The sequence below is a fragment of the Rhinopithecus roxellana genome, chromosome 13 (genome assembly GCF_007565055.1).
Source record: "Rhinopithecus roxellana isolate Shanxi Qingling chromosome 13, ASM756505v1, whole genome shotgun sequence".
Lineage (NCBI taxonomy): Eukaryota > Metazoa > Chordata > Mammalia > Primates > Cercopithecidae > Rhinopithecus > Rhinopithecus roxellana.
The window spans coordinates 43,576,126-43,601,410 of record NC_044561.1 but is presented as its reverse complement, the minus strand read 5'-3'; the positions used below and the strand labels follow the sequence as shown (position 1 = coordinate 43,601,410).

At 50.0% G+C, this 25,285-nt stretch overlaps 1 protein-coding gene across 3 annotated transcripts in view; it reads left to right on the top strand.

The window, feature by feature from the left end:
* The window catches only part of TMPRSS2 (transmembrane serine protease 2), a 40,844-nt gene that overhangs the window by 10,842 nt on the left and 4,717 nt on the right, over window positions 1-25,285 (top strand). For all 3 annotated transcript variants that reach the window (XM_010354509.2, XM_010354508.2, XM_010354510.2), the window contains exons 3-11: window positions 3,460-3,682; window positions 8,391-8,477; window positions 9,450-9,569; window positions 14,303-14,429; window positions 15,621-15,731; window positions 18,251-18,294; window positions 21,056-21,227; window positions 22,597-22,772; window positions 23,839-23,934. In XM_010354509.2, coding sequence (XP_010352811.2) covers window positions 3,460-3,682; window positions 8,391-8,477; window positions 9,450-9,569; window positions 14,303-14,429; window positions 15,621-15,731; window positions 18,251-18,294; window positions 21,056-21,227; window positions 22,597-22,772; window positions 23,839-23,934 — 1,156 coding nt within the window. The remainder of the gene's footprint in view (window positions 1-3,459; window positions 3,683-8,390; window positions 8,478-9,449; window positions 9,570-14,302; window positions 14,430-15,620; window positions 15,732-18,250; window positions 18,295-21,055; window positions 21,228-22,596; window positions 22,773-23,838; window positions 23,935-25,285) is intronic.

Genomic DNA, 25,285 nt, shown 5'->3' with positions numbered 1-25,285 from the left:
CATGCGGATGCTGTTCAAGGCACCCTCTAGAAATAGTGATTTGGGGCGCAGCCACACAGCTGCCCAGGTGAGTGGCAAAAGCCATGGCTGTTGGGTAGACATGAGTGATATGCATTCTCACCTTAACCTCGTCCCTTCCTGCTTTGTGAGGCAGAGGGCAGGGACAAGGAGTGGGGACAGATGAGGCAGGATGGCGATAGCGGGGGTATGTTCCAGGGAAGAGACCCATGTGGGATCCTATTGACGCCCAACTGAAGGACTAGGAAAAGTCATAACTGCATGAGGCATGGGTGGGCTCTCCCTCCCCCTCCCCCTCCCCCTCCCCCTCCCCCTCCCCCTCCCCCTCCCCCTCCCCCTCCCCCTCACTGGAGCCCACTGCCTTTGGAGACAAATGTGGCTAATCTCTGCTCCCCATTGTAACTGACCCATTTACTAAGTGCCTTCTACCTAAAGTAAGTGCACTTAGTAAAGAGTTTTGAAACACTTCATAGATTCTATATCTGGAAAACAGACCTTGTTTTCTCCTTTATTTGTTACTGATCTTCATGTTTGACTGGGTCTGTGTTTAATTTCAAGTCCACTGCTCAGGAATTTTCAGGGACAAACCTCCTTGCTAGTGGATGGCGAATTCTTAGATGGCTGAGATTGCAGCCTCTGGCTCCCTCATTTAGATGAGAGATTACCTTGTATTTTCCCTCTGTGTGCCGCTCTGGTTCAGAGTTGTAATCTTCGGACTTTTGAATAACATTAGTGAGTTATTAAGTGCAGGTGAACTCTGCAAGCCTTGTTTGGCTCATTCCATGATAATCAACTTCCCTGGAGGCCTCATTTAAAGTTCTAAGAGCTATGCTGCCTCTTCAGAACACCTGTCCATTGAGTACAAACTTGCTGTCATTCTCTGAGGTCAATAAGAGACAAGGAGCAGGCTGGGCACGGGGGCTCGCACCTGTATTCCAGCACTTTGGGAGGCCGAGGCAGGCAGATCACCTGAGGTTGGGAGTTCAAGATCAGCCTGACCAAAATGGAGAAACCCCGTCTCTACTAAAAATACAAAAAGTACCCGGGTGTGGTGGCGCATGTCTGTCATCCCAGCTACTCAGGTGGCTGAGGCAGGAGAATTGCTTGAACCTGGGAGGCAGAGGTTGTGGTGAACCAAGATCATGCCACTGCACTCCAACCTGGGCAACAAGAGGGAAATACTGTCTAAAAGAAAAAAGGAGCGAGTGAGAGAGACAAGGGGCAGAAATTAATGAATGGGTAAAAGTTTTGCATGAGGGCCCTTAGATACAGATAAGAGGAAAAATGTGGCCTCCCAGAGTGGCCCAGCCAACAGGTAACTGGGGAGAACTGAAAGAAGGGGAAGATGTGGGCTGGTGGGGCCCACAGTGGCCTGTTCAGGGCGAGTCTTGACAGGGTAGGCCTTGGGAAGGCAATTTTTAAGTAGGCTGAGGAAGGGGAGATGGACATTCTAAGAAGATAGGCACCAACTGAAGGACGGAGCTGAGAATAAAATGTTACTTCTGGGCAGTTCCTTTCACATTTATGTATGGCCACATTCTGGCCCAGAAATTTCATTTAAAGGGATGTAGCTACACATTTCTGCCCTCTGCACAAAAATGCATGTGCTTTGTAAGAACGTTTCTTGCAGCACAGCTGCTAACAGCCCACATTGTGAACCACTCAAATGTCCATTAATAAGAGATGGTGAATGAATGATGATACATTCCTTATATGAGAGAAGAGGATGTGGAAGAGGTATTTTCAGGATAACACAGAGAGTATGCTTCTTTAGGCAAATTTCTTCACTCAGTTTTTTTTCCCTGCAAAATGGTTGTATTAATTCATACCTGTGCCAGTCTTGCTGGTAGCGGGAAGGGTTATGGTGAGTGTTCAAGGGGATTATGAGTACAGGGGCCTGACAGCTGCTGAGTTCTCCAATGTTAGCTATTATTCTTCCCATTATAATTATGGTATTGCTAGTTTATAATTTTGTATATCAATACTCAAGGAAAAGACTAGAGGAATTAAAAGTATAGGATTTTGGCTTAATGGATTCTAACCCAGACTCTACACAACTTTTTAAAATTATTACTATATTTTACTAAATCCCAATGTCTGCCACTTTTTTTTAAATTTCAAAGAATACATAGCCTTTTGGGCAAACTTGGGTTTGTGTGCTTGGCTTTTCAGCAGGTGCGGAAAGCCCTGGGGTGGGTATGCCCTGGCTTGTGTGGTTCTCGAGTTTGAGTCTGTACGTCTGGAGTGGGTCAGGGGCCCCAGAGCTTTGCTGCCGTTGATTTCTCCCCAACAGCAGACAAAGCCTCACAATGACCTCAATTTTCCCTCTTTCTTTTGAAGGACCGACTTTTCATGGTGCTTGTCTTGATTGTTTTCGTAGTGTTTTTTTTTTTTTTTTTTGAGATGGAGTTTCGCTCTTGTCACCCAGGCTGGAATGCGGTGGCACAATGTCCATTCACTGCAACTTCCACCTCCCAGGTTCAAGCAATTCTCCTGCCTCAGCCTCCCAAGTAGCTGGAACTACAGGCGCGTACCGCCATATCCGGCTAATTTTTTGTATTTTTAGTAGAGATGGGGTTTCACCATGTTGGCCAGGCTGGTCTCGAACTCCTGACCTCAGGTGATCCACCTGCCTCAGCCACCCAAAGTGCTGGGATTACAGGCATGAGTCACTGCGCCCAGCCAAATCTGTATTTTTGTATGTAGAGGGAAATAATCTTCTCAACTGTAATCATGAATAATATTGTATTAAACTGTCATGAAGGAACTCCTGTTTAATAAATGGACATGTAAGAAAAAAGGAATAATAGTAAAACCAAACCGAAATAAAAAACTTTGGTAATTGAAAGTTCTGGTTAGTTTTTATTGTAAATAAGTTCAATGTTTGACATAGTTGTAGACACCTAGGGAGAATCTGTAGTACCTTTTCTTTTACTTTTTTTTTTTTTTTTTTTGAGACAGTCTTGCTCTGCCACCCAGACTGGAATGCAGTGACGTGATCTCGGCTTACTGCAATCTCTGCCTCAAGGGTTCAAGCCATTCTCCTGCCTCAGCCTTCCGAGTAGCTGGGATTATAGGCGCCGCCACCACATCCAGCTAATTTTTGTATTTTTAGTAGAGATGAGGTTTCACCATGTTGGCCAGGATGGTCTCGATCTCCTGACCTCATGATCCACCCGCCTCTGCCTCCCAAAGTGCTGGGATTACAGGCATGAGCCACCGCACCCAGCCTTGTAGTACCTTTTAATAACTTGTCACTTTCTTATTAATCTCTAACTGTACAAGTTGTATAGACAGGATGCAAATTTCACAAAATAAAACAAAAACAGTTATCAATTTAAAAGATCATTGGTACAGCTGTGATATGATGTGATAGTTTATATTTAACCCTTTAGTGCAAATAAGAGTTTTATATTATTCATCTTCTTTTCAATTGTTTAGGGGTCACCGCCAGGTGTTGGACCTTACTATGAAAACCGTGGATACCAACCGGAAAACCCCTATCCTGCACAGCCCACTGTGGCCCCCAATGTCTACGAGGTGCATCCGGCTCAGTACTACCTGTACCCCGTACCCCAGTACACCCCGAGGGTCCTGACGCATGCTTCCAACCCCACCGTCTGCACGCAGCCCAAATCCCCGTCGGGGACAGTGTGCACCTCAAGTAGGATTCTCTGTGTTTATTTCCTGTAATAAACCCGAGGTCCTGGGTCAGCTTCCCCAGGGGGCTCTCTGCTCCCACCACCACTGTCGCCAGCTCTCCTGGTCTGACCCTTCTCCTCCATCTGCTGGAGCCAGTCTGTCTTCATGGCTTTCCACTCTTTTCCTGCTGGATCAAAGCTGTCGCCACCAGCTCTAGCCTCTTGCCCAGGGCCTGCAGAGAGGCCTCTGTCTGCCGTTAACTCTCCTGTACAGCTTTGCCTGTTCTACTCAGCATAGGCTTTTGAGATCACCTTCTCTGGGTTTCTTGGGTGTGTGGTTTATTGATGGCTGCTCTTGAATAACTGGTAAGCTTCCAAGAGCAGAAATCAACTATCTTATCTTTCTTTGTCACACAGTCCCCTGGATATGACAGGTCATGTTTAAGATGCTCCTTGTTTCTTTGTGTTTAGTGAATGACCTGGCTGGTGTGGTTGTGGCACAGAAGTGTCTGAGCTGTCTCAGTGGGCTTCAGGGTCTTGCGGGTGGCTGGAGCAGGCCAGAGTGAGCGTGGAAGGACTGGAGGTTACATTTTATTTATTGTCACTTCAGTCCCTCCTCTTCGTCACCCTTCCATTCATCTCCTTTCTTTGCCATTTCGTTTGGTCTCGTGTCTTTCCAGACCGCCCCCTCTTGCACTGCCTCCCAGTTTTTAATTCAGGCTAGTTTCAGTGCTAAGAATTGCCCAGGTGGAAATCGCACAGCAGCGGCTACACCAAAGATCTTTCACATTGATCTTTTAATTGATAGTGTTTTTATTTTATTTTGTGAAATGTGCATCCTGTCTCTACAACTTCTACAGTTAGAGATTCGTCAGAATGTGAATTTCCATGGGTCCACCATTACATAATCAGTCATCGACGTGATTAATGCCAGTACTCTGTGAAGCTCTGTCTGTCCCCACCTCTCCCCCACTCAGGACAAGTGCTGTCACTCCTGTGTTTCTGCCCCTCCTCTCAACCCCTCACCCTTCACAAATGGCTCTTCCACCCTGTTCCTCTCTGGCCACCTCCTGTCTCTGAGTTTTCTACCCTTTCATGAGCCTTCCTCCCTTTCTTCCTCTCCCTTCTCTGTTTCTCTCTTTCCCTCCTTTCAATGCCCCCCACCAAGCAAGTACTTGTGTTTGCACTGATCTGCTTCTGGGGGTGGTTGGGTAGGTCAAAGCCAATGGTTCTCAGTCAGAACAATTTGGACCACCAGAGACAATTGGCAGTGTCTGGAGACAGTGTGGGAGGTTACAAGTGGGGAGGGGGTGCTGCTCCTAGGTAAGCACCAGGGATGCTGCTCAACCTCCTGCAAGGCACAAACAACCCCCCCACCGACAGCAAAGAATGCTCCAGGCAAAATATCGTTTAGTGTGGAGATTGGGAACTCCTGGTCTTTGTCCATTATGGGGATGGAAGGAAGCCAGGGTGAAAGGGTTAAGGAACTGTCTGTATGAGCTACCTCCCAAAGAAACAGCATGAAGGTCCTCTCCTGAAGTCAGCACCTCCAGACGGTGGTGTTCCCACCAGGGATGGCCAAACCCAGGAGGGCAAATGAACCTCTGGCCCACCTGATGGACACATTTCCACTTTTCCCAGGGAAAGACTAGGTGATGACAGAGTTGGGCAGGTTATATCAATCCCTTATCAGTTGCTTTCATAAGGGAAGAATATGAACCTACATGTATGATTTCGCATTATAAAATTCATAAACTCAAAAATAATTTAGTAATTGAACTTACGCTGGTATTATTTTTAAGAAAACACTGTTGGCATTTAATATATAGAAATGTATACATTTTGAAAGTGTAATGTTTGGTTTTGAAACTCTTCTCCCAGTTATTGAGTAGCACACATTCAGAAGCATGCATCAGGAGTATAAGGAACTTTTTCTAGACTTAATGTATTTATTTGCTTTAGCAACAGCCATAGAAGGTTGATGCTTGAATAGGAGCAGACACACAGCTTAAAGCTTAGGCTTTGGGGAACTGAAGGTCAAAAGTCCTCCAAATGTGTGTGTGAAACAAGCAGTTAAACGCAAGAAACCATAGGGCTGAGTTGACTACCTTAAGTTGGTCATGATTGAGGGAAATGCGTAGTGGGTTTTGTGTGCGTGTTTGTTTGTTTGTTTGTTTTTTGAGACAGAGTCCCATTCTGTCGCCAGGCTGGAGTGCAGTGGCACGATCTCGGCTCACTGCAACCTCTGCCTCTCGGGTTCAAGCAATTCTCCTGCCTCAGCCTCCTGAGTAGCTGGAACTACAGGTGTGCCACCACGCCCAGCTAATTTTTGTATTTTTAGTAGAGACGGAGTTTTGCCATGTTGGCCAGGCTGGTCTCGAACTCCTGACATCAGGTGATCCGCCTGCCTTGGCCTCCCAAAGTTCTGGGATTACAGGCATGAGCCACTGTGCCCAGCCGGTGGGGTATAATTAAACTCTGCAACAGCAGCCATGTCAAGCCAGGACCCAGTGGTGTCTGTTACTGTCCATGCGCTGACTACAGATGCCTGTCCAGCAAAGTAAACTTAGGTTTGCACACGCTTCTGGTGAGACCTGTACAGGTCAGCACATGCTGAGTGTGAGGTTCAGGATACCTAAGTGAATAGCCCTCAACTCAGACCAGTTATTTTATCTTGGATAAAATGGCAGTCGGGAAGCCGTCTGTGGAGGAAAGTGTCCTTGGTAATGGGCCAGAGAGGCCATCTGGAATTTCTCTCATGAACTACCTTGGCCCTAGCTTGCCTCCATCATATATAATCATTGCAGCTGAGTTATGAGAACGTTGTGTGCCTGCGCATGGTCCTCAGACCAGTGGTGCTGGCATCATCTGTGAGCCTGTTAGAAATTCAGATTCAGGTCGGGCGCGGTGGCTCACAGCTGTGATTCCAGCACTTTGAGAGGCTGAGCCGAATGGATTACTTGGGCCCAGGATTTTGCGACCAGTCTGGGAAACACGGTGAAATCTCATCTACCAAAAATGAGCCCAGCAGAGCAGCGCACATCTGTGGTCCCAGCTACTCGAGAGGCTGAAGTGGGAGGATGGCTTGAGCCCAGGAGGTGGAGGCTGCAGTGAACCATGATCATACCACTGCACTCCAGCCTGGGCAACAAGCAAGACCCTGTCTCAAAAAAAAAAAAAAAAGAAAAAAAGCAGTGCAGATTCATGCCCTATCCCCAACTGAAACAGAATCTCTGGTGATGGGAACCACCACATTCTCCAGGTAATTCTTAAGCCTGTAACAGTTTGAGAGTGATTGTAGGATTATCAGAATGGTGTCACAAAGTGAGAGGCGTGGCATTGAGCCCTCAGCAGTTGGGTCAGCTCTGAGCTTGTCTCACTGGCAGACCTCCGGAGGCACAGGTGTGGCCAGGTGCGGGAGTTCCAGGCTGCCATGCCACCTCTCCAGCCCAGGAGGGTCTGTTCAAATGCCCTCTCCTCCTCTCTCCTCCACCTCTGCACCCTTCTTCAGGGAAAGCTCCCGGGAGCTCCTGGACCTGGGGCTGCCGGGCATCAGTGGGGTGATGGGGATGGACGCCCTCCCTCCTGGCCCATGAGCTGGCTGAGCCCAGCGTCTGACTCTGCCATGCCTCTCTGGTGCCTGTAACTATCCTCTGAACTCTGTGTGACTTTTGGCTTACCCTCTGACCACAATGCCATGTCTTACTAGAGAAAATCAGTGACCTCTTCCAAATTCCTTAATTTTTATCTGAAATGTGCCTTTCCTCTGAGTTTGGTATTTCTGCCCTTGGATCAAAGGGCCTATGCTGGTGCTGTCCAGCAGGACTTAGGGACGCCATGGGAAGGTTCTACCACTGCACTGCCTGACATGGTAGCCACTGGCCACATGTGATGACTGAGCACCTCAATTTACATCATTTTACTTAATTCCATGGAACATTAATTAAATAGCCACATGTGGCTGGTGGATGTCAGAATGGGACAGTAGCATCCATTTGCTAAACAACCTTGGGTAAGACAACTTATTCTGCTTTGAGGACCGCTGACAGAGTGATGATAGTTTTGAGGACAGTATTATTATTTTGCTTGTGCTTGTAATTACTAGGATGAGGTCTTAGTTCTTTCTTTTTACATTAATCATCTGCCTATTTTAAGATCCTCTTTTAGCATACCATACTTTTTTTTTTTGAGACGGAGTTTTTGCTCTGTCACCCAGGCTGGAGTGCAATGGCGTGATCTCAGCTCACTGCAACCTCTGCCTCCCAGGTTCAAGTGATTCTCCTGCCTCAGCCTCCCAAGTAGCTGGGATTACAGGCACCTGCCACCACACACGGCTAATTTTTGTATTTTTAGTAGAGACGAGGTTTCACCATGTTGGCCAGGCTGGTCTCGAACTCCTGACCTCAGGCAATCCACTCACCTCAGCCTCTCAGAGTGTTAGGATTACTGGCGTGAGCCACCGCGCCTGGCCACGCATACCATACTTTTTAAAGAGCCTAACCTTTGTGTACTTTGCTGAAGATCACAGCTTCCTCCTGTTGGTCTCCAAATTGCATAAGGTTTAGTGTTATGGAAGAAGCAGAATCATCCATCATATTTCTTAAAATTAAAAGTCACGTTTTTAAGAAATAATTATTTCTTAATATGGTGTATAAAAATAATAGATAACATTTGAGAGCATGACTTCTAAACAACTCTGGTCTGAACGTTGCACTCTCCTCCTTCTTCCAGAGACTAAGAAAGCACTGTGCGTCGCCATGACCCTGGGGGCCGTCCTCGTGGGAGCTGCGCTGGCCGCTGGCCTGCTCTGGAAGTTCAGTAAGTGCAGGGAGCCTCGTTCCCACCATGTGCTCCTGCAGTCCCCAGTGCTCTGAGCCAGACCCTGTTCTCTGGGCTGTTGAGACCTCCGAGGCCCTCCATGAGGTTCCTCTCTTCCATAACGAGGCTGTCTCTCTTCCCTTCTCTTGTTCAGCTATGAGATTGACACATCATGGGGAAAGCATTTAGAATGTATCCAGCGCTTTGGGGTGCTTAGTGCCACCCAGCACCGTGAGCACAAGTTCTTCTACCTTGGGGCCACACTCAGTTACCTGTATCTCACTGCACAGCAGTGGCCATTGGGGGCCAGGCCCGCCCCTCCCTGTCCTACCTCCTGCAACTGCAGCCTGAGCCTTTCCCATTAGCCTGGGGTGGTGCAGACCCATGCGCCATTGTGGATCCTTGGAGTTACCTGTGTGATAGAGAGGACGTGTGAGTGCCGTCCAAACGCAAACACTGAGAGGGTCCTTCCCATTGCCCCCACGGAAGTAAGGTGCCCCCGTGCTAATTCCACTTATACTTGCTGGTGGCAAGGACACTTCTCCTCCTTATTAAAGTGGGGGATTGGCTGAGTGCGGTGGCTCACGCCTGTTATCCCAGCACTTTAAGAGGCCAAGGCAGGTGGACCACCTGAAGTCAGGAGTTCGAGACCACCATCCTGGCCAACATGTTGAAACTCCATCTCTACTAAAAATACAAAAAATTAGCCAGGGATGGTGGCACGCACCTGTAATCCCAGCTACTTGGGAGGCTGGGGCAGGAGAATCACTTGAACCCAGAAGGCAGAGGTTGCAGTGAGCCAAGATTGTGCCCCTGCACTCCAGCCTGGGTGACAGAGTGAGACTTCGTCTAAAAAAAAAAAAAAAGTTGGAGGCTGCAGAGAGCTACAGTAATGCCACTGTGTTCCTCACTCCATGAGGCTCATTGGGTTTCTCAGCCTGATGGGCACCTCTCTTCTGTTTTCTCTGCAAGTGGGCAGCAAGTGCTCCGACTCTGGGATAGAGTGCGACTCCTCAGGTACCTGCATCAGCTCCTCTAACTGGTGCGATGGCGTGTCACACTGCCCCAGCGGGGAGGACGAGAACCGGTGTGGTGAGTCGGCCTTGGCCTTGGGAAGGGACTGCTCTGCTCACCTTAGAGACAGCAGCCGGGTCCAGGGGCCTTTGGGTGGCTGGGCCTGGCCTGTGTCCAGTACGCTGACACACGATGCCATTGAATTCCTGCTCCAGGCTGAGCCCTGGGGCTCAGAGGGGCTGTGTTTCTGGCCCAACCTCACACAGCAGGTGGGAGGGAGATGACAGGCCACTGAGGACTGCGTCATTGGAACCATACGTGCTCTGAACTGCCACAGGAAGTCAGTTAAGATGAGCAAACTGTTTATAAAGTTAGAGATGCAGGCCAGGCATGGTGGCTCATGCCTGTAATCCCAGTACTTTGGGAGGCCAAGGCAGGTGGATCACCTGAGGTCAGGAGTTTGAGACCAGCCTGACCAATAAGGTGAAAACCTGTCTCCACTAAAAATATAAAAATTAGCCAGGTGTGGTGGCAGGTGCCTGTAATCCCAACTACTCAGGAGGCTGAGGCAGGATAATCACTTGAACCTGGGAGGCGGAGGTTGCAGCGAGCTGAAATCATGCCACTGCTCCTGCCTGGGAGACAGAGCCAGACTCTGTCTCAAAAGATTAATTAATTAATTAATTAAAAACAAAGTTGGAGATGCACTATGTTATTTTCAAAACAAGCTGCCTTTAAAATTCTATCTCCTGTCACAGAGTGGGTTCATCTGTTTTACTTTATTTTCTGTGGTTTATCTATTTACTTATTTTAATGAACGAGGAGGCATTGCACCTGTTTATGGCATACCACATGATGTTTGGATACGTGTATGCCTGTGGCATGGCCAAGTCAAGCTAGAACATGGGCCTTACCTCGCATACATGTCTTATGAAGAACACATAAAACCTATTCTCATTAGTGATTTTCAAATATGCAACATAGAGTTTATTAGCTGCAGTCACTATGATGGACAATAGATCTCTGGAACTTACTCCTCCTGTCTAACTAAGATTTTGTGACCTCTGACCAACATCTCCCCAGTGTGATCACCCCCCGCCCCCAGCCTCTGGTAGCTGCCATTCTCTCTGCTTCTGCGAGTTTGATGTTTTTACATTCCACATGTCAGTGGCCTCATGCAGTGTTTGTACCTCTGTCTAGCTTGTTCACTTAGCGTAATGTCCTCCAGCTTCATCTGTGTTGTCGGAAATGACAGGATTTCCGTCTTATGGCGGAATAGTATCTCATTGTGCATATACACCACGTTTTCTTTACCCATTCATTCACCGACGGACACTTAGGTTGATGTCATATCTTGGCTGTTGTGAAAAATGCCACAGTGAGCGTGGGAGTGCAGGTCTCTTCAACACACGGATATCCTTTCCTTTGGAGATAAACTCAGCAGTGAGATTGCTGGATCACATGGCAGTTCTGTTTCTAACCTTTTGAGGAAACTCCATACTGTTTTCTATAATGGCCGTAGCAACTTCCACTCCCGGTGCAAAGGCTCCATTTCTCGTCTACATCCTCACCAACTCCTGTTATTTTCCATCTTTTTGATAGTAGCCATGCTTAGAGGTATGAGATGATACCTCATTGTGGTTTTCATTTGCATTTTTATTTGTATTTTTCATGAATTTTTGAGGGTGATTTCAAGGGTAGTTAGTGGCTGTAACAGGGAAAGGAGCCTGAGTATGAGGGTTGTGCTGATCATCCCCCTCCTGCCCGCTGTGTACTGAACGGGGCTCAGCAGGGGGCATGGAGCTGGCTCATTTCTCAAGGGCTGCCTTTTACTTTCTTCCTCTTCTTTTAAAACTTATTTCCCGGCCAGGCGCGGTGGCTCACGCCTGTAATCCTGACACTTCGGGAGGCCAAGGTGGGCAGATCATGAGGTCAGGAGTTTGAGACCAGCCTGACCAACGTGATGAAACCCTGTCTCTGCTAAAAATACAAAAATTAGCCAGACATGGTGGTGCACACCTGTAGTCCCAGCTACTCAGGAGGCTAAGGCAAGAGATTTGCTTGAACCTGGGAGGCGGAGGTTGCAGTGAGCCGAAATTGTGCCACTGCACTCCAGCCTGGGTGACAGAGCGAGACTCCATCTCAAAAAAAAAAAAAAAAAAAAAAAAGTGATTTCCCAAGCACTGCCACGTATTCCAGGCTTGCGGATCAGCGTTGGTGGTGGTGTGTGCTCTCACATTTCCGCTAAGATCACTCTGACATGTTTACACTAGAACCATTTTTTTTTTTCTAGAAATAGAAATTTCAGAATTGTAGAGTCAGAGGACTTACCAGAAATCTCTTAGGTAGTTCTCCTCCCCTCCCTCAAGTGCAGTCCTAACCTCCTGGGGTTTTCTGTAAACCATGAGCCTCCGAGCTGGCTGAGAATTCTACACAGAGTTTTCTGTGTTAAAGTAATTCCCCCTCTCCTAAGGGCCATCCTTGGTGGGGACTGGCTTCCTGTTACGCCCTCATGGTAAGTCCTGGCTGTGGAATTTCCTGGTGAGGAGCACTGGGCCATGGAGCTCGGCCCTTGTGCCGGTCTTGAGCGGCCCAAGCGTTCTGTGTTCTTGATACTTTTCCTCCAGCACAGCCTTGCTTCCCAGAGAAGGGTTTGCACTTGAAAATGATGCATTTGCTGATTAAACATAGTTCTTTTGCTTTATTTAGTTTCTTAAATAAAGTGGGGAGTTTTTGAGTAGCTTGTAGTTAAGATAGCACGTGGTTTTTGTTTTTGTTTTTTTTCCCTGGCGACAGGGTTTCACTCTGTTGCCCAGGCTGGAGTGCGGTGGCATGATCACGGCTCACTGCAACTTCAACCTCGTGGGGTTAAGCGATTCCCCCAGCCTCAGCCCCCCACGTAGCTGGGACTGCATGGGCTCGCCACCATGCCTGGCTAATTTTTGTATTTTTTGTAGAAATGGAGTTTCGTTGATGTTGTCCACGCTGGTCTCGAACTCCTGACCTCAAGCAATCCTCACAACTCAGCCTCCCAAACTGCTGGAATTACAGGCGTGAACCATAGCACCTGGCTTTTGATGTTCTCCTGTGTGCACATGTGGGTGAATAAAACACCAACAAAGTCCTTATGCTGCCTGAAGAGTTGCTCTCTTCTCAATATTTAAGTCGTATTTATTTAAATACTTTAATAGTTGTACACCCAGGTAGGTCAAAATCAAGGAAGTACAAAAGGATATGCTGTGAAAAATCTCTTTTTCCTTGCTCTCCTTACTTATCTACCCCCATCCCCCACCTTATACCCCAGACACACACACACATGTGTCTGTTCACTTTCTTAAAAGTAACTGAAATGAGATACACTTCTTCTTCTTTTTTTTTTTTTTCTTGTCGCCCAGGTTGGAGTGCAATGGCACGATCTTGGCTCACCGCAACCTCCGCCTCCTAGGTTCAAGAGATTCTCCTGACTCAGCCTCCCGAGTAGCTGGGGTTATAGGCATGTACCACCACACTGGCTAATTTTCTATTTTTAGTAGAGATGGGGTTTCTCCGTGTTGGTCAGGCTGGTCTCGAACTCCTGACCTCAGGTGATCCACCCGCCTCGGCCTCCCAAAGTGCTGGGATTACAGGCATGAGCCACCATGACTGGCCTATCTTATTTATTTTTAAAAATAGCTTATTGAGATCTAATTTATGTACCATAAAATTCAAGTATATAATTCAGTGCTTTTATATATCAAACATTATATATATATAAAACAACTTATTGAGATATAATTTTTTATATAAAAAGCTTATTGAAATGTTATTTATGTACCATCAAATTTAAATGTATAATTCACTGGCTTTTATATGTTCATGAATATGTGCAACTATCACCACAGTCAATTTTAGGATATTTTCATCAGCTCATAAAGAAACCCCAAGCCCTTGAACTATCACCCCGTATCCCTCCTCCCAGCCCATCCCTCCTACTCCTAAGCAATCACTAATGTACTTAGTGTCTATAGATTTCCTACTGTAGGCATTCCATGTGAGTGGGATCATGCAATATGTGGGCTCATGCAGTACGTCTGGCTCCTTTCACTGAGCATAAAGTCTTCAAGGCTCATGCAGGTTGCAGCCTGGGTCTGAATTTCATTCCCTCTTCTGGCTGAATCATATTCCATTGTATATCCTATTCTGGATATACATATCCTATTCTGCTCACCCAGCTGTTGGTAGGCGTTTGGAGTGTTTTTGCCTTTTGGCTGTTTTAAGAGGGCTGCAGTGAACGTTCGTACAAGTTTTTGACCCAATGTCTGTTTCCATTATTTTGTGTAGAGAACACTTTTTGCAGAAAAAGAATAGTTTGTGGGCTCCCTTTGTGTGTGGTCAGTGCCTCGCAAAGAGTAAACTCTATGCGGCCACCTCCGGAGTCTCGAGGAGCGCAGGGCTCGGGTAGCAGCTAGAACAATACAAGTTGGGACAAAGCGTGGTGCAATGGTTCACACCTGCAATTCCCACACTTTGGGAGGCTGAGGCAGGGGGATCACCTGAGGTCAGGAGTTTGAGACCAGCCTGGCCAACACGATGAAACCCCATCTCTAATAAAATAGAAAAATTAGCTGGACGGGGTGGTGAACGCCTGTAATCCCAGCTACTCAGGAGGCTGAGGCAGGAGAATCGCTTGAACCCAGGAGGTGGAGGCTGCAGTGAGTGGAGATCACACCACTGCACTTCAGCCTAGGCAACAGAGCGAGACTCCATCTCAAAAAAAAAAAAAAGAAAAAAAAAAAGGAAGAAACTCACAGAAAATCCTCCTTCTCGTGCAGTTCGCCTCTATGGACCAAACTTCATCCTTCAGGTGTACTCATCTCAGAGGAAGTCGTGGCACCCTGTATGCCGAGACGACTGGAATGAGAATTACGGGCGGGTGGCCTGCAGGGACATGGGCTATAAGTGAGTACGGGGCAGCACCCGCCTGGTGATGGGAACAGACAGCAGAAACATGAGAAGACCCTCTCTCTGCCTCGCCGTGAAAGTACTGGCACATGAGTGCTGGGGACAATTGTCACCTTCCAAAAGCTGAGCCCTGTAACCAGCAGGTGGAACTTGTCCTGCTAGGGCTGTGCCCAGCACATGGACCTCGGCTCACTGACACCCTGCCCTGCCTCCTCCTTGGCCTCTATAGACTTCTAGTTGCTCGAGAGTGCCCAGTGCTGTGATCATCTGGTCAGGGGTGCAGGCTGAGGGCATTAGGTGCCTCTTTTTCCAAGATGCCTCTCAGCCAGGGTCCATTCACCCGCTCGGTAGAGGTTGGGCCAGAACAGCCGGCGAGGAGGGTTGGGCTGGGGAGAGCAGCAGAGACCAATCCTGTGCCAGTTTCACTGTATTTCGGAGCCATGGAAGGCTTTTGAGCTGGGGAGAGAATCAATCAATCAGATTTATACTTAAAAAATGTCATTCCTGCTTGTAGCTCTAGGGGAAGGTGGGAAGGCTTAAGGGGGTTGTGTCCCTTGCCAGTGGTTCCTGGCGGGGTGGGGTTGGGGGGCGGCGATTACCACTGACCAGCACTGCTTGGGGAGATAGGGCCGCCCTCAGGCATCAGGGGAAAGGGTGGTAGGATTCTACTGCCACTTTATTTTCCATGGGAGGGTCCCCAGGTGATTTCTATGCAACTTTAGGGTATTCAATATGCCAGTTTTCAGAATGAATTACAACTTGATGAGAAAGTTGGCATCTTAGCTAGTCACTCCGCCATCCCTAAACAGCAAGAGTGAATTACACAGCAAAGCGCCCAGTCACAGTCCAGGAACCTGGTGGAATTGATAACTGGGGACATTTTAACATCTGTACCTTTCATAAGATTAAGTGTATGTGTGATTATACACTGCTATGTCCTTCTCATAGTTTCTTGATCCTAACCTGGATAAGAAACACGACCAATGAAAAAATTTTACCTGACACTTTAGGGTTATTGAACCGAAAAATCGTTACACTTGGTTAGAATGTGTGATTTTTTTTTCCCTAAATGCTAAGGTTTTTCCCTCTTATTTTGAATGTCATATGAGAGGTATTATGACATAGTATAGGATTTGTATTTGCTTATGCCTTAACCATTACATAAATAAGGTTTTCTGTCTTTTTTAGGAATAGTTTTTACTCTAGCCAAGGAATAGCGGATAACAGTGGAGCCACCAGCTTTATGAAACTGAACACAAGTGCCGGCAATGTTGATATCTATAAAAAACTGTACCACAGGTATGCAGTGATTTCTTCTTTGAAACATTTTGGAATGAAATCAACTAGGAGACACCATGGGGAATCGCTGTCCTGAGTCTCATTTCTCTAAGCTGCAATACTCGGTCTGGATGGGTTTTGCATTGGGAGGAGATTAGAGTCTGACGAGGCCTGGTTACTCTAAGCAGCCCTTGGTTTATTCATAAGAAGTGGCTGAGGTTTCTCTGCTATTTCGTTTTCAGCCTCTACCGTCTGCCCTCGGTGGTACCGGATAACACTGGAACACTGACATTCAACTCTATTATTTTCCTTTGCTCTTCAGACATTTAGAGATGTACTATTGTGTCAGAGCGTGGTTCTAGGAATCCAAGAGAATATCTCGGTGTCCCAGCCGGGGTGACTGGCTCATCCCAGTTTGCCAGGGACTTCACTGTGCAAGGAAAGTCCTACTCTGTTCCAGGCAGCTGGGCTGGCTGGTCCCCTTAGCCCCAACCCTGGGACAGCAGTGCCAGACGGTGCTCTGTGAGGGGTGGGCAGCATTCTGGCGGCCTGGGAATGAGTTGTGTGTGTCCGGGGGTAGAAGTAGGCACAAGCCACAGGTCACATGATGAGTGGCTGACCTGACTGGGAGGGCGGAAGAGGGGATAGACTTAGCTATTCCTTTTGCTTTGCACATATTTAAGATGTTTGCTACGATTGTTGCTGTTATGTGAATGTTTTCTGACGTGAAAGATACACAGTGTCCTATGCCCATGAACTCTCCTTGCCTCCCAGGTCCCCAGGGCTTATGCTTGGTGTCTAGGCATCACCTCCCTGCCCGCCAGGTGCCAGGTGCTGCGTTTCGGGGGAGGATGAACTAATCACCCTGTGCCACCTTTCCTCTGAGTGGGAGCCTGGGGCATGTTTGCATTCCTGGTGGCCGCTGGCAGAGGTGTCTGGGGGCCTGACTTCCACCGCAGCCTGCTGTCCTGGGGAATGTGGCAGGGCAAGCCCAGTGGGGAGGGCTGTGCGCGGCCAGGTGCACCCATCAAAACAGCAGGGCTGCGGTTTGTCCCTGTGGAGAAGCTAAACACAGCTGCCTGGGCACTTTGTAAATGCTGAGTGGTTCTTTGTCTTCCTGGGTTACACACAGAATCAGGGAGCCAAGTCCAGCTGGGCAGGGCTGGGGGAGGGGAGGAGGTGCTGCCGTCCCTTGGCAAGAGCCTTGGGAACTCACAAGGAGGCTGGAGGGCTTGGAAGAAAGAAGAGAAGGCCATTGTCTGGTAGGCTCTATTCTGCCTCCGCGGTGGTGGTGGGCGGAGGAGGCATTTCTTTTCCTCTTTTTGTGCAGGAGTTGCCCTTGGATGCCTGAGTTCTTGGCTTGTTTTCTGTTGGGCTTCTGTGAATAGCCACATGTGCCCTGACGCTGTGACCACACAGGGTGATCTCTACCGACCTTAGGATTCTTAGGAAATGTCTTCTCTTGAAGAGAACATGTCTTTGCTTGGCCGTGTCAGTGCCCCAGAGCCAGAGTCCACCTGGAATGCACCTGTAGTCACTGGGAACCCGGGGGTTGTGCGTCAGTAAGAGGGTGTTAGGAAGGGCCTGGGCTCCTGAGAGGTGGTTTAGGGGCGGCTGGAGGAAGCAGGGCTTTGCTCTGGATTGCATGCTATCAGGAAGCAGGGGTAATTCTGTGATGGCTGCTTTATTATTTTTTTTCTAGGAGGAGGTTGGAATGAGGCTAGGCTAAAGCTATGATTGGTAAACAAACTTCCATCGTTCAAGTTAGCCAGGACAGGAGGAGAGTTCAGGTCGTGATTTTGTGGTTCTGACCACCAGGTTCCTGTTCAGACATCATTTCAGAGGAGGCTCCTTGTGTCTTGCCCCATCTCGGGCATGGGAAGCCTAGTCCGATATTGATGCTCAGTGAAATTGTTTATGTTCCGCAGAGCACACGGCCCAGTTGGCGGGGCGGGCCAGCTCTGCATGCCACGGGCTGTGACTTTCCTTCTCAGCATAGCCGGGGGAATTCACTGAAGGACAGAAGGCATCAATGACTTCCTCTTCATCCATAACCTGGGATGTTTGACTCCCAAATGAGTAACTCCTATGTTTCTTCTAATTCTAGGGAAATTATTGGTTATATTGCCTTCAACACTACAAATGTAAAGCGGTCATAGCAGCCCAGAAGTTTCCAAATGGCTTCCTTACAAAATTAGAAGATGACTTTAAATTCCAAGAGGAAAAAGAAAAAGTAGCGTTATCGTATGCTTACCCTCACAACCACCTTAGGAGTTGGTACAATTTTAAGAGAGGTTGAGTAACTTGCCCAAGGTCACACAGTGGGGATATGAGTGGGGATATGTACTTTGGCTCAGTGTCGGTCTTTGCCACTGTCCCTATATGGATTTACTTACCTTGTTGGGGTTGTAAATCGCAGACCCTTCTACGTCTCAGAAGACAGGAGAGGGAACATCAGAAGAAATGACTGATTTCTGAGTATGCGAGAGGCAGGTGACTCCTCAGTATCGTGACCAGAATTTCCCTTGTTCTTTTTGTAGTGATGCCTGTTCTTCAAAAGCAGTGGTTTCTTTACGCTGTATAGGTAAGTCCATCTGGAGTCCCCCTTTTGATACTTCTAACTAGGGGGCTCTCTACTTTCAGAACAGTACTCCCTGTGTCTCTGGGGGCGTGGGAAGGAAGAAGGTGGGGTCATGGGTTGGGATGTGCCCAGCGGCCTCTCACTCTTTCCAAGGAGCTCTTGGTTTGGATTTCCATGGCCTGTAGACACCTTCAGCCTTGGGTCCAAGGGACACCCCCTGAGGTCAGGCACACTGAGGAAGCTGACAAAGCCTTACGCCTTATGCCACCCATGAGCTGGAGGCGCAGCAGGCCTCTTTCTCCAGAAAGTGAAGGGAGTGGCATTAGTGAGCCCTGGCAGCCACCTAATGTGGACTTGGAGCATCTGCAGGGCTGTGGTCCAGCACCATGGTGTGGCCACCAGGCGCCCATCAGCCAGTGGGACCTGGGAAGAGGGACAAACCCGGAGAACAACAGCGCTCTTGCCTCTTCTCTCCTGAATTTTGGACAGTGGCTTAGACTTGGGTGTACCCATCTCTGTGTTTGGAGTGCTTACAGCAAATGTGGAAGCCGCCGTCCCCTCCTCCTCTGGGATGGCACAGTGCTGTTGTGGGGCCATGGTCCTGAGCTCAGCTTTTCATTTGAAGAGGTGGAAAGCGCTGACACAGTCATCTCAGCAGGGCTGGCTCAGGTCTTCTTTAGGTCCTGAGTTGGGGTCCAGCACAGCTCCAAGGGCACGTGGTACCCGCCCTGCCCTCTGCCCATGTACTCACCTCCTGGTGGAGAAGACACTCGCACACAGGAAGCAGGGAAGGCAGCAGGCCTCTTCACCCCTCACCCCTTCACTCACCCTCTATCACCCCCTCAACCCCTCATTCACCCCTCATTCCCTCACTCACCCCCTCACCCCCTCACTCACCCTTCACCCCCTCACTCACCCCTCCCTCACTCACCCTCTATCACTCCCTCAACCCCTCATTCATCCCTTACTCCCTCACTCACCCCCTACTTACCCCCTCAACCTCTCATTTACCCCTCACCCCCTCACCCCCTCACTCACCCTTCACCCCTCACTCACCCTTCACCCCTCACTTACCCCTCACCCCTCACTCACCCTTCACTCCCTCACTCACCCTCTATCACCCCCTCAACCCCTCATTCACCCCTTACCCCCTCACGCACCCCCTACTCTACTCCCTCAACCTCTCATTTACCCCCACCCCCTCACCCATCACCCCCTCACTCACCCCGATCCCTTCGCCCTCTTACTCACCCCCTCACTCCCTCAGCCCTCACTCACCTCCTCACTCACCTCCTCACTCACCCCCTCATCCCTCACCCTTCACCCCCTCACTCACCCCCTCACCCCCTCACTCCATCACCCCCTCCTCGCCTCCTCACTCACCCCCTACTCACCCCCTCAACTCCTCATTCACCCCTCACCCCTCACTCACTCCCTCACCCACCCCCACCCACCCCTAACCTCCTCACCTCCTTACTCACCCCTACTCACCCCTTCAACTCCTCATTCACCCCTCACCCCCTCACTCACTCCCTCACCCACCCCCACCCACCCCTAACCTCCTCACCTCCTTACTCACCCCCTACTCACCCCTTCAACTCCTCATTCACCCCTCACCCCCTCACTCACTCCCTCACCCACCCCCACCCACCCCTAACCTCCTCACCTCCTTACTCACCCCCTACTCACCCCTTCAACTCCTCATTCACCCCTCACCCCCTCACTCACCCCCGCACCCCCTCACCCACCTGCTCACCTTCTCACTCAACCCCTCACCCCTTCACTCATCCCTCACCCCCTTACTCACCCTCTCACCCCCTCACTCACCCCTTTACCCCCTCACCTACCCGCTCACCTCCACTCACCCCCTCACTCATCCCCACACCCCCTTACTCACCCCTTCATCCCTTCACTCACCTGCTCACCTCCTCACTCAACCCCCTCACTCCCTCACTCACCCCCTCACCTCTTCACTCACCTCCTTACCCCCTCACCCTTTCACCTCCTCACTCACCCCCTCACCTAGCCCCTTACTTCCTCAATCACCCCCTTACCTTTTCACTCACCCTGTCACCCCCTCACTCACCCCCTTACTCCCTCACCTCCTCACCCCTCACTCACCCCCTCACCCCTCACTCATCCCCTCACCCCCTCAATTACCCCCTCACCCCCTCAATTACCCCCTCACCCTCTCAATTACCCCCTCACCCCCTCAATTACTCCCTCATCCTTTCAATTACCTACTCACCCCCTCACTTCCTCACTCACCTCTTCACTCACCCTTTCACCTTCTCATTCACCCCCTCACCTCCTCACTTACCACCTCACCTCCTCACCTCCTCACTCACTCACCCCTTCACCGTCTCACTCACCGCTCGTCTTCTCACCCCCTCACTCCCAGCCTGCCCCTCCCATCTTACCTTTCTTTGTGTGAGAATCTGGGGCCCTTGAGTGGTGTCAGTCCCTCCAATACTCAAGGAGTCCCCAGGGCCTTGTTATCCAGAACACCCCGACCTGGGTCCCAGGAGACACAAGAGTGTTCAGGGATATGGTGCTTCCTGGGTCTGGGTGGGCTGAAGGGGCGTCCTCCCTTCTCCAAGCAAGAGGAGGCCCCCAGGAGCCCCCTGAGTCTGCCCCCAGCAGTGGTGCCGGTGCCATCTGCCTTGTCCTTGCAGCCTGGGAGACCCTCGGGAAGGGAGGGCGCTGGGTGGCTGGGCGGCTTCTGCTGACCTCACCCCACTGGCCTCCTGTTGATCTTCCTCAGCTTGTGGGGTCCGCTCAAACTCAAGCCTCCAGAGCAGGATCGTGGGCGGCCAGAACGCGTTCCCGGGGGCCTGGCCCTGGCAGGTCAGCCTGCACGTCCAGAACATCCATGTGTGTGGAGGCTCCATCATCACCCCTGAGTGGATCGTGACAGCTGCCCACTGCGTGGAAAAGTATGCCAGGGGCGGCGCGGGCTGGGTGGGATCTCCGGGCTGGCCTCCAGTCACCCTGTGACCTTGAGCAGGATCTCAACCCTTGCAGCCCGGGCGTCCTTGTGTTTAAATGGGGAGAGTGTTGCGCCTGCTTCCTAGGCTCGTGGGGCACCAGGTGCACTCATGCCGGGCAGCATATGGCTGTGTCATCCTTCAGCACGTATGCACTGAGTGTCCCCTGCACGCGGGACACAGGGTGCAGGTGGAACATTCTCCACGATGTCGCCATGACCAGCGTTCCTTTCAGCCACTGTCCTCTGAGCTCTGTCCTGCCCTTGAGTGAAGCCCCTGCCCCCTGAGGTCTCCTTTCTCCCGGACACTAGTCCCAGGGGAGGACACACTCAGACAGGCTCAGGGGCCTCAGGCTGCCCTGCTGGAAAGTCCCTGGGGTTAAGTGTTCTTGGCCACAGCATTGCTCATGCAAAGGGCTAGGTAGGGGTGAGGCTAGCTGTGACAGTGTTAGCATTTATGGAAGCTACTAACCCCCTCCTTTTTCTTAAACACATAGTGCGTTTGGTCACATGCTGCTTTGGGGGAGGCCTCACTCGGCGGATGTATTTTTCTGCCTTAGAGAGAGGCTGAACTGGGTTTGACTCTTGGCCCCGCCCTCTTTGGCTGCGTGGCCTTAGATTCACTCAACATCTGACCCATGGTGCATGCAGCTATAAGATGGGCACGCCCTTCTCCTCTCGGGCTGTTATGAAGGTCAAGGAAGCAAGGGCTGTTACCCAAGGGTGCTCCCTTCTCTGCCCATCTTCACACCCCTGTGTGCTCTAGGCCCTCTAGGAGCTGGGTTTCTCTCAAGGGCTATTACCCAAGGGTGCGCCCTTCTCTCCCCCTCTTCCTACTCCCAAATGCTCTGGGTCCACTAGGAGCTGGGATTATCTTAAAAGGGAAACACCTGGATATAAAGGAAATGGTTTGATTGATATTGGACTTCAAGTCTGTTCATCAGTACCCATTTATTAAGCACCTACTATGTGCAAGGAAATGCTTTGGCATACAAAGGAAAATAAGGGCCAGTCCTGCTAGAAATGGCCTTGAAACCCCAGGGAGGGATGTCGGCCCCATGGTGGGTGCTGCAGATTCCTTGAAGGTGACACAAGAGCCAGAAAGAGGGATGATGTCGGGGGCTGAGGTGGGGAGTCGGAGTGGAGGGAGTGTGGGGGAGAAGGGGAGGCCAAGCCCCTCCTCCACTGTCTCCCTGTGTGGTTTTTGGTGAATCATCCCGCCTCTGGGTGTCTTGCCTCCAGCTTCTGATGTTGGAAGTTCATCCACCAAGAGCTCCGTGTTTATGGCTCTGATATACTGAGTCCTTCTTCTCTCCCAGACCTCTTAACAATCCGTGGCAATGGACGGCATTTGCGGGGATTTTGAGACAATCTTTCATGCTCTATGAAAAAGGACACCGAGTAGAAAAAGTGATTTCTCATCCAAATTATGACTCCAAGACCAAGAACAATGACATAGCGCTGATGAAGCTGCATACGCCTCTGACTTTCAACGGTACACGTGGCTCAGGCTTGGCAAGCAAGTTGGCAGAATCTTAAGGAGATGTTGATTGGAAATGACACTTGTGCTGTGCCAAATAGAAGGGAGGCATTTGCGTTGAGCGAGGGTGGTGTGCAGTGGGTGGCCAGTGGGAGAGGCTCACAGAGGCTAAGAGCACCTGCCGCATTTGGGGGGAGGCAGCAGCCACCACATCTGTTCTGTACTATACTGAGTGGTGATGATTCAAGCCAGGGGTGGAAAAGGCTAGAACAGGGCTTTCCCACTGCAGCACTCTTGACATCTGAGGTGGTTCTCTGTTCTGGGTGTTCTCTTGTGCCTTGTAGGATGTTTAGCAGCGCCCCCAGCCTCTACCCACTGGAGGCCAGTAGCTCCCAAGTTGTGACAACCAGTGTTGTCTGCTGACAATGCCAAACACCCCCTTTGAGGCAAACTCACTTCCAGTTGAGAACTACTATTGAGATGTGTAAAGATCCTTGATTTTTAAAGGTACATTCTAAAACCAAGTTGCTTAATTCAGGACAAACATGCTTTCTCTTAGCCTCTTACTCGGTCCCACTGTGGTCCATCCAATGGTCTGGAATGTTCTAGCCCCATGTGGATGGAGAAGAAGCAAAACCTCAGCCCTCCCCACAACGTGTCTGTATTCACACTGGGAAAGGGTTCACATAGAGAAGAGCGAACACGTGAGCAACGGCGTGGTGCCTCTGGGGCAAAAGCTGACTCCATCGGCTTTTTGGCTGTTGCTTCCTGTGTGTCTTTCCCATCTTGGTCACCTGGAGAAGTGTAATTTTAGAAGCAGAGCTAGCAAATAATTCCTCTTAGAAGCAGAGTTAGCAAATAATTCTACTTATAAGTAGCATAACTTCTTGCCTGCCAGAAGGAGGGGTCCGGCAGGGGGAGAAAGTGAGAATGTGGGACTTGTTGGGATGCAGGGTCCTCTGGGCAGGGTGGCCGGGGTGCCAGGCCCAGCAGCCTGCATGTGGGAAGGCCAGGTGGAGACATAGCCCGAGGCCTTGGGTGATACCAGCCTGGCTCACTGTGTTTTCTCTTCTTAAAACAGAGTTAGTGAAACCAGTATGTCTGCCCAACCCAGGCATGATGCTGGAGCCAGAACAGCACTGCTGGATTTCTGGGTGGGGGGCCACCCAGGAGAAAGGTGAGGCTCCTGGGCATGTAGGACTGCAGGGCCCACAGATGGAGCATTGGGTTCGGAAGTGGGAGGCCAGGTTTTAATCCCAGTTCTACTACTCAATGATTGGATGACTTTGGATGATTCCCCCAGTCCTTGTGCCTCAGTTTCTCCATCTGCTAAATAGGAGAAATCCTGCCCAGTCTACCTAATACACTGTGTTCTTATTACGATCACACGGAGCAGCATGTGGAATGGCTTTTGAGGTATCTGGGTCATACGCGTTTAGAGGTGCAGGATCTCCTGTGCTGCACACATTGTGAGTTTAGAGCTGCCCTGGAGATCCCACCAAGGCCTCCATGGCTGAGTGACAGGGCGCTTGGTGAGGACGGGCATCCTGGACCTGTGGTGGCCACATCTAAGCCTGTCCTCTGCCCTGATAACCACAGAGCGAGGCTGTCTCGGCCCCCTTCAATTGCAATCTGCATTTCTCTCTGACAGTCTTTCAAATGAAAGGAGCCTGGCTGCTTCATTTTTATGGAGGGTTGGAAGAGCTCAGTGGCAGGCACCAAGGTTCATTTTACATATTGTTTACATCCTTCTCAAAAGCATCTAGGCCATACAGACAGCAAATCCGTTCAAACAAGGGGAGAACTACAAAGGTTGGGTGATTTGGGGAGAGCATCAGGGAAGGTAGTGGAGGGCATCCTGGCTCCTCATCAGCAGAAACTTACTGCAGTGGAGCCACAAGCTGGGCAAAAGGCCTCATGGAATCCAAGATGAAGGGAATAGCGACAAATATGCGTGCACACCTGCACCTAGTACGGGCTGAGTGCTACTCAGGTGCCAGGAATGCAGCAGTGAACAGAGTGAGACAAACATCTCTGCTGTCAGGAGCTTTACCTCTTGTGGATGTGGGGGCCGGGGGCGGGGGGCAGGTGTGGTCAGACAGAAGACAAACAACTGAGTGAGGTACTTCCAAATATCTGAGGGTGGGGAGCAAGGTCCCGGCTACTTTGGAGGGGTGGTCAGGGAAGGCTTGTCGGAAGAGGTGGCATTTGAGCTGAGACTCAAATGGTAGAAATGTGTACACATCAAAAAGGCCAGTGCGTGTATCTTAAGGTGTGGTCAAGGGGCCAAGAAGGTGGGCTGGGGCCAGATTGCATAGGTCCTTATAGATTATGGTGAAGACACCAGCTTCTCGTCTGCTTGAGGTAGCGAGATCGTGAGCCAGGGAGTGCCATGATCTGGCAGTTGTGCGGGGAGTGGAGATGAATGGATGGAGATGAGGATTATGGTGACGAGTCCATTGCTATGGTTCCCTGAGACAGGAAGGCAGCTCATAGCAGAGTGTGGGCATGGTTGTGGAGAGATGAGG